Here is a 13,546-nt window from a genome sequence, read left to right on the forward strand (position 1 = left end):
GTTATTCATAAGGCAGGTCTGAAAATTTTAAAACACTAATTTATGGAAGCAACAGTTAGAACTGGACATGGAACAACAGATTGGTTCCAAATAGGAAAACGAGTCCGTCAAGGCTGTATATTGTCACCCTGCTTATTTAACTTATATGCAGAGTACATCATGAGAAACGCTGGACTGGAAGAAACGCCAGACTGGAAGAAACACAAGCTGGAATCAAGATTGCCGGGAGAAATGTTAATAACCTCGGATGTGCAGATGACACCACCCTTATGGCAGAAAGTGAAGAGGAACTAAAAAGCCTCTTGATGAAAGTGAAAGTGGAGAGTGAAAAAGTTGGCTTAAAGCTCAACATTCAGAAAACAAAGATCATGGCATCCGGTCCCATCACTTCATGAGAAATAGATGGGGAAACAGTGGAAACAGTGTCAGACTTTATTTTTTTGGGCTCCAAAATCACTGAAGATGGTGACTGCAGGCATGAAATTAAAAGACGCTTACTCCTTGGAAGGAAAGTTATGACCAACCTAGATAGCATATTGAAAAGCAGAGACATTACTTTGCCAACAAAGGTTCGTCTAGTCAAGGCTATGGTTTTTCCTGTGGTCATGTATGGCTGTGAGAGTTGGACTGTGAAGAAGGCTGAGCGCCGAAGAATTGATGCTTTTGAACTGTGGTGTTGGAGAAGACTCTTGAGAGTCCCTTGGACTGCAAGGAGATCCAAGCAGTCCATTCTGAAGGAGATCAGCCCTGGGATTTCTTTGGAAGGAATGATGCTAAAGCTGAAACTCCAGTACTTTGGCCACCTCATGTGAAGAGTTGACTCATTGGAAAAGACTCTGATGCTGGGAGGGATTGGGGCAGGAGGAGAAGGGGACGACAGAGGATGAGATGGCTGGATGGCATCACTGACTCGATGGACGTGAGTCTGAGTGAACTCCGGGAGTTGGTGATGGACAGGGAGGCCTGGCGTGCTGTGATTCATGGGGTCGGGAAGAGTCGGATACGACTGAGCGACTGAACTGAACTGATGCTTATATATATTCATACATATCGTGAAGGATAAATTAGGTAATTTGGTTTTTTTATCAGAAAAAATATGAGAATATTTGATTTTATTTAAACCTCTTTTCTCACTCACACAATGAACGTTTTTAATTACATCAAAACCACTGATGTGTCCTTCACCAACAGAAAGAAAAGAAAATTTATTCTGTTAAGTAGAGACAAGACAGCCACAAATCAGAAAGATGAAGATGAGTAGAGGGAAAATGGAAATATGTGTTGGAATGTAGAAAGTTGTTAAAATGAAGTATGTCAAGATTCTTTGTGATAATTTTTAAAAATTCATTTTCATTCCTATCAACATTGCAGAGTAGATTTCCTTAAAAGACTATTAACTATATAAGTAGCAAAATATACAAAGCAATATAATCTCCAAGACAGTTTTAATTTTATAAATTTATTAAATATTTCATTAGTTTGGCATTTAATAAATGTAAGTTGGGGAACTTCCCAGGTGGTGCAGTAGTAAAGAATCCACATGCCAGCGCAGAAGACGCAAGAAGCCTGAGTTTAATCCCTGGATCAGGAAGATCCCTTGGAGTAGGAAATGGTAGCCCCCTCCAGTGTTCTTGCCTGGAAAATTCCATGGATAGAGGAGTCTGATAGGCTACAGTCCGTGGGGTTGCAAAGAGTCAGACACGACTGAGCCACTGAATACACACACATATGTAACTCATTTAACACTGGGTTATATATTGTTTTTGTATTATTTTTTTTAGCTTTTACACACCAGGTTTGATTTTTCACACATAAATTCCTTGAGAAAAAATATTTTTATTAATCTCTTGTAGTACTAATAGTATGCTTAACATATTCTCTCAAAATTTTTGCTGATTTGAGCTGAATGCAGTGTAACTTGTGAAAAGTATGTCTTTGTGCCAATTATAGGGAAGATAGGCTAAAAACGAAAGTTTTAAAAAAGTGAGTGCTTTTCTTTAGGTCTTTAAAGTTCTAAATTTCATAGGGCACATGAGCTAATGAACAAAAATAAAAGGTGGTATGATAAAGTATAAATAGTAGGTTTTATACCATAAGTGAAAATGACTTAGCGCCATTTAGGTATAAGTTGGGGTCCTTGCCCGAAAGAAACTTAGAATCTTACTCTCTCAGAAGTGTTGTGAGAATAACATCCCACTTATTATCAGAAATATCTCATTGGAGAAATTCTCTGGCAGTCCAATGGTTAGGACTCCATGCTCTCACTGCCAAGGACCTATTTGAGTCCATGATCCGGGAGCTAAAATCCCGTAAGCCATAAGCCATGTTGGGCAGCCTATCTATATCTATATCTATATCTATATCTATATATGTCTCCTTGGGAACTGCAGGCTGAAAATAAGAGTTATCTTGATTTATCTTGTCTAAATTCTTGAATTTTACTGAAATTTTAAGAGCCTAGGCTTTTCAGTTCAGAGCATAAATAAGATTCAGGTTATAGGTTCACTTCTGTGTAAGCCAGTTGATTTGGTCAAAGACATAACCTGTGCCCTTACTCCATGAAATACATGGTCTTGATCAAAAGAAGGACTAAATGTGTAATCACTCTAAATCTGTTTCCAGTACTGGAAATGTTGGTCAATGTCCTTGACAGTTCACTAGCTGTAGGACAGCAATATATAAAAACTGCTGCTGCTGCTGCTAAGTCGCTTCAGTCGTGTCCGACTCTGTGCGACCCCATAGATGGTAGCCCACCAGGCTCCCCTGTCCCTGGGATTCTCCAGGCAAGAACACTGGAGTGGGTTGCCATTTCCTTCTCCAATTCATGAAAGTGAAAAGTGAAAGTGAAGTCTCTCAGTCGCGTCCGACTCTTAGCGACCCCATGGACTGCAGCCCACCAGGCTCCTCCGTCCATGGAAGTTTCTAGGCAAGAGTACTGGAGTGGGGTGCCATTGCCTTCTCTGATATAAAAACTAAATACCAAATGTTCCAACAAGTTTTCTCTTATTTATTTAACTCTGGAGTGATATATTGAGGAAATGACCTGAAAAACTGAGGAAACTGATGATAATTTGGGTAGTCTCTACTTTGTCACATGATCTTAATTAGGTAGATTTCACTTAGTTCACTTACCTGTGGGCTGATTTTTATTTAGTGAATTAAAGGAATGTTCAAAAAACATAGTAGTCCTGAGACTGAGCCCAGTGATGTGTTTTCCTCAGGAGATAGAATGCTAAATCTTATTCATTTCTTGAGGAGTGATGTTTATAATGGTCATTTAGGATTAATACTAACCAGTGTTTAAGTCAAATGAAGTCAGGGGATCTGACTGTATAATTTCTGGCACTGTGTGGGAATTTTAGTGCTTAATTAAAATGTGAGTAATTAGATTTTTTAATGGTCTCATGTTAAAATTAACGACATAGAAGTCAGCTCTGGACACAAACATGTAATTTAACTTTTAAGAGAATGTGAATTTACTTCTTTGGAGAATTGGGATGGACACAGGTTGCATCATTATCCTCTAATTGCAGACAGCTGTGTCATTTTACTTTTTCACCAGGTTAATAGCTCTTCAGGAGATGATATGATCTTGCCAGTGTTAATATTTACATTCTTTATATGGAAGAAACTCTTAAATGGATTAGATAGCAAAATGATACATTGATAGAATTGCATGAAGTGTTTGTTTTTGTCCTTCACTCATTAATTCATCATAACATTTTAAATTTTAAGATATTTGAGTTATCTAAGCCATCTGACTTCAACAACAAGGCAAAGCCAGTAAGTAACTAAGGGATCACATCTGTTTGATAAAGTTTAGGTTTAAAAGTACTTACTGGTAACCAAAGAATGCTCAAACTACCACACAATTGCACTCATCTCACACACTAGTAAAGTGATGCTTAAAATTCTCCAAGCCAGGCTTCAGCAATATGTGAATTTCCAGAAGTTCAAGCTGGTTTTAGAAAAGGCAGAGGAACTAGAGATCAAATTGCCAACATCCGCTGGATCATGGAAAAAGCAAGAGAGTTCCAGAAAAACATCTATTTCTGCTTTATTGACTATGCCAAAACCTTTGACTGTGTGGATCACAATAAACTGGAAAATTCTGAAAGAGATAGGAAAACCAGACCACCTGACCTGCCGCTTGAGAAATCTGTATGCAGATCAGGAACAACAGTTAGAACGGGACATGGAACAACAGACTGGTTCCAAATAGGAAAAGGCATACATCAAGGCTATATATTGTCACCTGACTTATTTAACTTATATGCAGAGTACATCATGAGAAACACTGAGCTGGAGGAAGCACAAGCTGGAATCAAGATTGCCAGGAGAAACATCAGTAACCTCAGATACGCAGATGACACCACCCTTATGGCAGAAAGTGAAGAAGAACTAAAGAGCCTCTTGATGAAAGTGAAAGAGGAGAGTGAAAAAGTTGGCTTAAAACTCAACATTCAGAAAACTGAGATCATGGTATCTGCTCCCATCACTTCATGGGAAATAGATGGGGAAACAGTGGAAACAGTGGCTGACTTCATCTTTTTGGGCTCCAAAATCACTGTAGATGGTGATTGCAGCCATGAAATTAAAAGATGCTTACTCCTTGGAAGGAAAGTTATGACCAACCTAGACAGCATATTAAAAAACAAGAGACATTACTTTGCCGACAAAGGTCCATCTAATCAAGGCTATGGTTTTTCCAGTGGTCATGTATGGATGTGAAAGTTGAACTATAAAGAAAGCGAGCACAGAAGAATTGATGCTTTTGAACTGTGGTGTTGGAGAAGACTCTTGAGAGTCCCTTGGACTGCAAGGAGATCCAACCAGTCCATCCTAAAGGAAATCAGTCCTGGGTGTTCATTGGAAGGACTGATACGAAGCTGAAACTCCAATACTTTGGCCACCTGATGCAAAGAGCTGACTTATTGGAAAAGACCCTGATGTTGGGAAAGATTGAGGGCAGGAGGAGTCGGGGACAACAGAGGATGAGATGGTTGGATGGCATCACTGACTTAATGGACGTGGGTTTGGGTAAACTCCAGGAGTTGGTGATGGACAGGGAGGCCTGGCATGCTGCGGTTCATGGGGTCGTAAAGAGTTGGACACGACTTAGTGACTGAATTTAACTGAACTGGTAACCATCTTTTTTTCCTTTAACTTATTTTTGTTAGAATGCTAATTAAATATATAAAAACAAAAATACATTTTCTAGTAACAAAATCAAAAGTTTATAAATTACAAACAAAACTACAACATTACTAAAGTTCAAATAAAGTAAGCTCTTTTCTTTGTGGTAAAAAATATATATACAATACTAAATTTGCCATTTTAACCTGTTTAAGTGTACAGTTCTTTGGCATTAATTACATTTACAGTGTTATGCAGCTGTCTCCAGTATCTATTTCATCTCCCAAAACAGAAACTCTACATCCATTAAGCAGCAAGTCCTCTTTTCTCCATCCCCTAGTCACTGGTAACCTCCAATCTACTATATCCCAAAGAATTTGCTTGCTTTCTAGATATTTCATGTAAGTGGAATCATATACTATTTGTCCTTTTATGTCTGGTTTATTTCACTTTGCACAGTGTTTTCAAGGTTCATTGATATTGTGGCATGTATCAGAATTTCATTCCTTTTTATGGCTGAATAATAACGTTCCATTGTACGTATATACCACATTTCTTTTATCCGTTCATCTGTTGATAGACACTTGGGTTGTTTCCACATTTTGGCTGTTGTGGATAATGCTGCAGTGAATATATGTGTACAAGTATCAGTTTAAGCCCTTATTCAGTTCTTTGAGGGTAACTACTTAGGAGAAGATAAACTTTGATATAAAGCTAATTGAAGAAAATATCTTCATGACATTAGATGGGTTGTCTTCTTAAACAAGATCCCAGAAACAAACCATAAAGAAAAAAATTATTTAATTTGATACATTAAAATTAAGAAATTTTAATCATTTCTAAAAAGGATACCATGGACTGACCAAATAACAGTTAATAGGCTGAGTTAAAGAACACTGTGGGGGATGTGGGCTCAGTTGCTCAGTCATGTCTGACTCTTTGCGACCCTATGGACTATAGCCTTCCAGGCTCCTTTTTTCATGGGATTCTCCAGGCAAGAATACTGGAGTGGGTTGCCATTTCCTCCTTCCCGGGATCTTCCTGACCCAGGGGTCAAACCCAGGTCTCCTACATCTTCTGCATTGCAGGCGGATTCTTTACTGCTTGAGCCACTGGGGACGCTAACAATAGGAATTTATATGTGAAATATGCAAATCAATAAGATAATAGGGAATTTAATAGTTAAATGAGCCCAGTAAACTAAAGGTGATTCACAAAATCACCCAAATAACTAATGTATATATAAAGAGGTACTTATTTACCCCCAAATGTTCATCCTTCTCTCCACCAGGGACAGGGGACAACTGTTGTAGTACTGTTTGTGGTAGGAGGAAGTTAGAATTAACCTAGATGTGGAGAATGGATATATGGATATATCCTCTGTAACACCAGGCAGCAGCTACAAGCACTTACCTGTTGTACATACAGCTACCATGGAAATGTCCTAACATCTTAGTGTACTGTGAAAATTGTTTGAAATTGAACAAGATCTACAACAGTATCATTTGGATAATTAAAAATGGATATCCAAAGAAAATAAAATGTTTTTCAAGAATAAATATCCAAGTCATATACCAAGTTAAATATATGCCCATTATTTGTGTGGGTACCTATGGGTGGGCGACTAGGATTATGGAGAATTATAGTGGAGATGTATGGATGTGAGAGTTGGACTATAAAGAAAGTTGAGCACCGAAGAATTGATGCTTTTGAACTGTGGTGTTGGAGAAGACTCTTGAGAGTCCCTTGGACTGCAAGGAGATCCAACCAGTCTATCCTGAAGGAGATCAGTCCTGGGTATTCATTGGAAGGACTGATGTTAAAGCTGAAACTCTAATACTTTGGCCACTTGATGCGAAGAGCTGACTCATTGGAAAAGACCCTGATGCTGGGACAGATTGAGGGCAGGAGGAGAAGGGGACGACAGAGGATGAGATGGTTGGATGGCATCATTGACTCGATGGACACGGGTTTGGGTAGACTCCGGGAGTTGGTGATGGACAGGGAGGCCTGGCGTGCTGCGGTTCATGGAGTCGCAAAGAGTCGGACACGATTGAGCGACTGAACTGATAGTGGAGATGAAAGATTAAGAACAGAAAAACAGGAAATTTAGTGATCACTGCTTAACATTCTTGACTTTCATGTGAACTTCTAGAGTTTTCTGACTTACTCTTCTTGCTATAGACTTTCCACCTATCGAAAAGCCTACTTCTTTAAGTAAACAATTCAAAGGTTTTCTTTTTTGCATTTAAGCTGCAAATAAAATTTCATGGTTGAAAACAATCAGAAATGACAGGAAAGAAGAAATTAAATTTCACCCAATTCCTCCAAACCACCACCAGCAATCTTCATAGAATAGGGGTGTGATAAGATGAAAGATGCCTGTATCAAATCCCCGGAACCTGTGAATATTGTCTTATTTGGAAAAAAGGGTCTCTGCAGATGTGATTAAATTAAGTATCTTGATATGAAGAGATTATTTTAGATTATCTGGATGGGCCAGATAATGACGTGTCATTGACACATGTCATTATCCAATGACATGTGTCCTTATAGGAGGACAGTAGAAAAAACACAGACACACACACAGTAAAGAAGGTGATGTGAAGACCTTCACCCCAAGAGATCAGGGTGATATGGCCACAAGCCAAGCAATGCCAAGGGGTGCCTTAGAATGGATTCTCCCCCACAGTCTCTGCAGGGCATGTGGCTTTACTGATACCTTGATTTTAGACCTAAGGGGCCCAGAACTGTGAGAGTAAGTGTCTATTGTTTTAATCCACTGACTTTGTGGTTATTTGTTGTAGTAGCCTCAGGAAGCTCATATAGAAGGATATGAAGTTGCTTTCTTGTGGCGTTAGGGCTTCTCACACAAGATACGTTAACACCTCTTTGTATAGAATAGCTTTTCACAGCAGAGTGGCCCTCCTGATTCCCCTCTTGGAAGATGAAGACCTGTAGCAACCTACTGGTCCATTAATTGTTAAGTGGTCTTTCTTCTCCCCATAGACTTCAGAAATCTGCCCCAGTTTATCAGACAGAAATACTTCATGAAGTAGAATTTGGCTTCAGGCTATTTCTTAGCAGGCAAATAAGCATAATTTTAGGGTTCATACTTTGTTGTCAGTGAACAGATGGCCGTACATCTTCTATACCAAGAATCGGGAGATTTGGTAGTTCTAAGATTTGTTAATTTAGAACTTAAAGACCCAAATCCTTTATTCCCTCCTTCCCTTCCTTCTCTCCCTCTTTTCTTCCATTCTTCCTTCCTTCCCTTTGCTATCTTCAGTTCCATTGATTAGGATCACTTCTTGTATCGTTACTTTCAGAGGTGGAAAAACACCTTTTTCCTCACACACACCTTCTTAAAAGCAGATAAGCCTCCCATTGAACTTGTCTCATAGATTATCATCTCACCGGTGATTGATTACATGCCCAGGCTGAATCAAATCTGTGGAAAGAGGATCTACCACAATAGAACCAGTTGTTGAGGAGCCAGAATTACAAAGTTTGAAGGGAAAGAAATACTATAATAAGATTGCTAAATTATATACAAAATTGGACCATGTATTACCAGGTAATAAAACTGTAATCTTTAGGGCTAACTTATCTACAGGACAGGGGGAACAAAAGACCAAGACAATATCATATCATTCTTCTATGTGTTAACTGCTAACTTGCCAAGACTGTAAAACATCTAGGCCCTAATCAGTTTTTAGTTAAATAGTTATATTTCCTGAGAAAGTCAAGTGAGCCGTGGGCGGACTTATTAGAAATGCATGATAGTAAAAGGCTATCCAATCATCTTTTTTCCTTATTTTCAACTTTTGAAATCTTTTTTTTTTTTTTGACAGAAGTAAGTGAGAGTGTCAGAGGAGATGGCATAGGAAGAAAAAGATAATAGGGCAAAGGCCTTGTTCCAATCTACGCACATGTTCCAGGTTAGGCCAGTTTTTAACCACGTGATTTAACCTATTTCTACTTGCTAGGCTTTCCTTTTTCTTTGTTTCTTTTGTAGAGTCTCAAAACGTTGTAAATTCTAGTCACCCATTCCTTTCTTTCTTTGCTTAATATACATACTAGTTTCCTCTGTGACTTTGCCATTGAAAATCTTTTAATTTTTATGTAAATTCATTAATCACATTCATAAATGTCAAGACAAAGCAATTTGATCTTTGGAGGAAGTTCAAGTACATGATAGCACCTAGCAAGGTATCTGGTATTATTTGAATACTAACATTTATAGTTCACTAGAATAAACTCCCTGTTGGCAGATTGTCTTATTCACTGTTCTGTGTATAATGTCTAGCATGGTGCCTGGACTGTAGGAATTAACTATTTGTTGAATAGCCTTTAAAACCAAATTTATCTTTAAAATGATGAATGCTCTATAGTAGTGTTCTTTAAACTCTGGTTGCATAACCCCTAAAAGAATTTTTTTCTTAAGAAAACCCCTATCCTCACATGTTTCAAGTTGACATTTTCAGTTTTCCATCATAAGCTTAAAAAGTTGCAAAGAATATCATTTCTAGTTTGCAAATATTGACATATTTAAATAAAACTGTTACATTCGTTTTAAAATGTATCCACAGAACACAAATAGCATAGAATTTAAAATACCCACTTAATGTAATTATTTATATATAATTTGATCAAAATAGCATAAACATGTTACAGATATTAGCAAATAATTTGTAAGCTAAAAAAAAGTCAAATTTTACTAGGGATGCATCTTTTAAACAAGTAACAGAGAGTATTTTTGGACTCTTGATTAAAAGACATCCCTGGCTCCAATATTTTGAATTATCCCCTTCTTTGACATATCAGAGATTTTTGTACCTCAAGGCAATATGCCATCATGAGACTCAGTGTATTTTGATGGGGGAGGTATGCTTTACTGTTGTCAAGTTGGAGAAAGGACCACAGGGAAAGGGAAGTGGGCTTGGGACCTAGCATGATGCTTTTATTCTAGTGTGATATCAGGTGGATCATTTTCACAAAGAGTATTTATGTGAATTAAGGATCTCAAAATGGATTCCCTTGCAGCTATCTGGGCCTGCATATACCTTTGTAAATCCCTGTGTACCCCTAAGGCTGCAGTTTGAAGATTATTATCTTAAAGGATAAGTTGTAGAGATCATGTTAAGTGGATTGTCACAAATGTGATTATATGGACAAGACTCTTTTGATGAGTGTGTGTGTTTGTGTGTGTGTGTGTGAGTGAGTTTATTTCTTCCTTTTCCATTCCATGTGGTTCTGGTAGGACTGTCAGTCATATTACATCATCTCCCAGAGGGAGCCTGGCTTGGCCAATATTAATCCTATTCCCTTGGATACAGTAATTTGTTCAGCAACAGGCATAAAAACCAGGCACATCCGTCAAAGTTCTTCCCTGAAATTGATGTATATACACTGAGGAAGAAAATTTTATATTCTGTTGGAAACTGCCAAGATATGTATCTAGAAGTTGGCAATCAATTGGGAACACGTGTCTGGAATAAAGGCAGGGAAGCCAAACCAAGGGCCTCATGTGGTGTGGCATTTCAGTTCTTGAGGCCTTAGTTCCCCCAGCTCTCTTAATCCTGTGAGCTTCCCCAGTGCCCTTTTCAGCTGCATGAACTACTAAATTACTTTTTTTGCTTGAGTTAGTTTAAGTTATATTTCTGGTGCTACTGAAGTAATTTTATTAACACCTGAGAGAAGTAAACTCAAAATATTTTTAAAGTATCTTCTGTAAAATGGGTAATTTGCAAACTTTTCTCTTCTAGATTGTTGGACCTTCAGATGGAAGTAGTTACATTATAGATTACTATGGAACCAGACTTACAAGACTGAGTATTACCAATGAGACATTTAGGAAAACACAGTTATATCCATGAATATTGTTTAAAAGAAACAGTAAGTGATATATATATGTAATCTTACTTATCTGTATAAAATTATGAGAATTTGAGAACCTGGGGAGATTTAAGAGATCGTCTAGTGTTGTAAACCTGTATTTTTGTTTATCAGGAAATGCAGGTTTAACTTTTTATAAAGCATTTTTGTATATGCACATAGCTCTTGCAGTTCACAATTCATATTGCTGCTTTGTAGTGAATATAGTTAAAGGACAAAGTTCACAAGAAAAAAACAACATCAAAACAAAAAGAGCCCAAAGGTTTATATAATCGTTATGATGAAAGTATGTGTTATAGATAATAAAGCATGTTTTTTCTACTGTCCATCCTTCTTAGGATCAGTATGATCTTTAAACTTCATTCTTCTCTTCTTCTTTCCTAAACCTGAAAGTTGATGGAGTTTCAACCCTGAAACTGTTACAAGTACTTATTTTAACCTGAAGTTTGGTCCTGCCCACAAAAATTATTAATCGGCCTTAGAACTGTCTAGCAGCTTTCAGTAAGGCAGAGAGACACAGGCTGGATGTTTTGGCGCAGTCATAATCCTAGGATTTTCAGTCGACTCTGTTTCAGAGAGAGCTTCTGGAGGCCAGGAAGAGAATAATCATTCACTTTCTGTGTTTCGTGTATAAATAGGATATGAAGTATAATTTTGCCATTGGGGTAGATTTTTTTATTTTCTCCCAATAAAATTATGAGATATGCTTTCTAGTTATTGTCCTGAAGATTGAACAGTGACAGATCTTTCCTTATAAAGTATAAGAGCCCTTGGGTTTAAAATTGAAACAAAGCATAGCGAGCCATCTGCCTCTCCTTACCAGGGAGGAAATTGAGACCTAAGGAAGCTGAGACTAAGATAGACAGCTAATCAATACAAAACAGAGTCTAGAACCTAGGCCTTCTGTGCCTTCCCTGGTGGTTCCCCACTTCCCACCCCAGCCCCCAATGACTACCTCATTTTGTATTAAGTATTTTCATTTTGGAAATTGTTACTACTACTTTATGAGAAGGACTGTGTCATTTCACATAACCTTATTTTCACATGTAAATTGTTGTTTCTCTTTTTAAAGTATATAGACTGTTTTAAAGTTATAATGTGTAAAAAGTAAGCAAATGTAATTTAAAAAACAGTACCATTTTCTGCAGCCTGTTATAAAAACATTTAATTGAGATTCCAGACCCAAATTTAAAACTTGAAGGGCCCATTGAGAAGGCATATCTCTGCGTTATCGTTCATATAATTTCCAGCAGTACTTACAGAAGTGTTCCCAGTGTGAAACAAAATGTTTTGAATTACTGAAGCATTAAAACATGCATCTATAAAAACCTCATTAGATTCTTTTAAAAGATTGTGTTTTAACATTTTTTTTTTCTTTTCTGTTTTAGGATTTGGGCCTCCTTGATTTTAATAGAGAACTCTCAATATATAAAACTTCCAGATTTTCCTTTTTCTTTCTTCAAATACCACTTTATGGATGCTTTTATATTTTTTGTTGTTGTCGATGTCTTTGTTTTGTTGGTTTTCGTTAAAAACATATTGTTCTGAGATTTATTTAATAGAACTTATTTGAGAACTGTATGATAATAGAGTCTTTCTTAGGCTGCTGTCTCTATGAGATAGATAGTTGATTATCCTGATATTAATGTCTTTTCCAAAGGCAAGTCACCACTTGTCCTTTTCGCTTCTGAAAAATAAAAAGTTTGTCTTATTCACATTTTTTAGTGCTTTTTTATTAAGAAAACCATCTTAAATGTTGAATGTTGCTGTCTTCTGTATTTTGATCCTTCAAAGCAGTTAATCCACGGTGGGAACAAATACCATTTGTATTGCTTGGGGTTGCAGTCCTGTATATGACCACCTACCTGTTTTTTTTTTTTTGTAGCTTTCAGATCTGTCTTTACTTTGGTATCCAGGGAGCTAAAGATCTTCAGGGAGTCTGAAACTTTGATGCACCATGGATACTTCTGGCAGTGATTCAGGGCTCTGAAGTGTGAACTTTTTCCTTTTTGCTTTAGAAGTGATGCACTAACTTTTGGAGGGACCAGATGCTGACTCATGTAGCTCAGTGTGGTTATATTTGAAGCTGGATGGACAAGGTGGGAACACCAAGCAGATGATTAATGTCTTCCATCTGTTAGCACTGCCCGGCAGATGCCGGCACAAGTGTCTTAGGTGATGCACCAGCGTCTCGGGGAAGCAGCATTTGTACGTCAGCACTGGTTTTCTTTACTGTGTTCAGAGGGTTTTAAGAAGATGGAAATACATGAAATGTTATGTCTCCATAATACTGTCATATCTTACTTTAGTAACAGGCATACCAATTTCAAAATTACTGGGATCTGGGCTTCTCAAAAGTAAAAACCATAATCTTTCATCACTCATCTCACTCAAAAATATACAGTATAGTACAGTTAGCTCACTAATGTGTTAGTCATACAGTAACAGCTTCTCCAGTTGGTGGGAGATTATTAAGTTTTGATACAAGAAGTGAATTTGGATTAATTCCTCA

The 13,546-nt window shown here is 37.5% G+C and overlaps 1 protein-coding gene across 2 annotated transcripts in view; it reads left to right on the forward strand.

The window, feature by feature from the left end:
- The window catches only part of TM2D1 (TM2 domain containing 1), a 48,641-nt gene extending 35,889 nt beyond the window's left edge, over positions 1–12,752 (forward strand). Inside the window, exons 6-8 of one of the 2 annotated variants that reach the window (XR_003510345.1) lie at positions 8,991–9,077; positions 10,905–11,034; positions 12,423–12,752. Coding sequence is in view for 1 of the 2 variants with exons in the window: in XM_027537071.1 (XP_027392872.1) it covers positions 10,905–11,015 (111 nt within the window). In the remaining variant the exon portion in view is untranslated. The remainder of the gene's footprint in view (positions 1–8,990; positions 9,078–10,904; positions 11,035–12,422) is intronic. The other variant, XM_027537071.1, reaches the window with a different exon arrangement.
- Positions 12,753–13,546: the final 794 nt, after the last annotated feature.

The sequence above is a fragment of the Bos indicus x Bos taurus genome, chromosome 3 (genome assembly GCF_003369695.1).
Source record: "Bos indicus x Bos taurus breed Angus x Brahman F1 hybrid chromosome 3, Bos_hybrid_MaternalHap_v2.0, whole genome shotgun sequence".
NCBI lineage: Eukaryota > Metazoa > Chordata > Mammalia > Artiodactyla > Bovidae > Bos > Bos indicus x Bos taurus.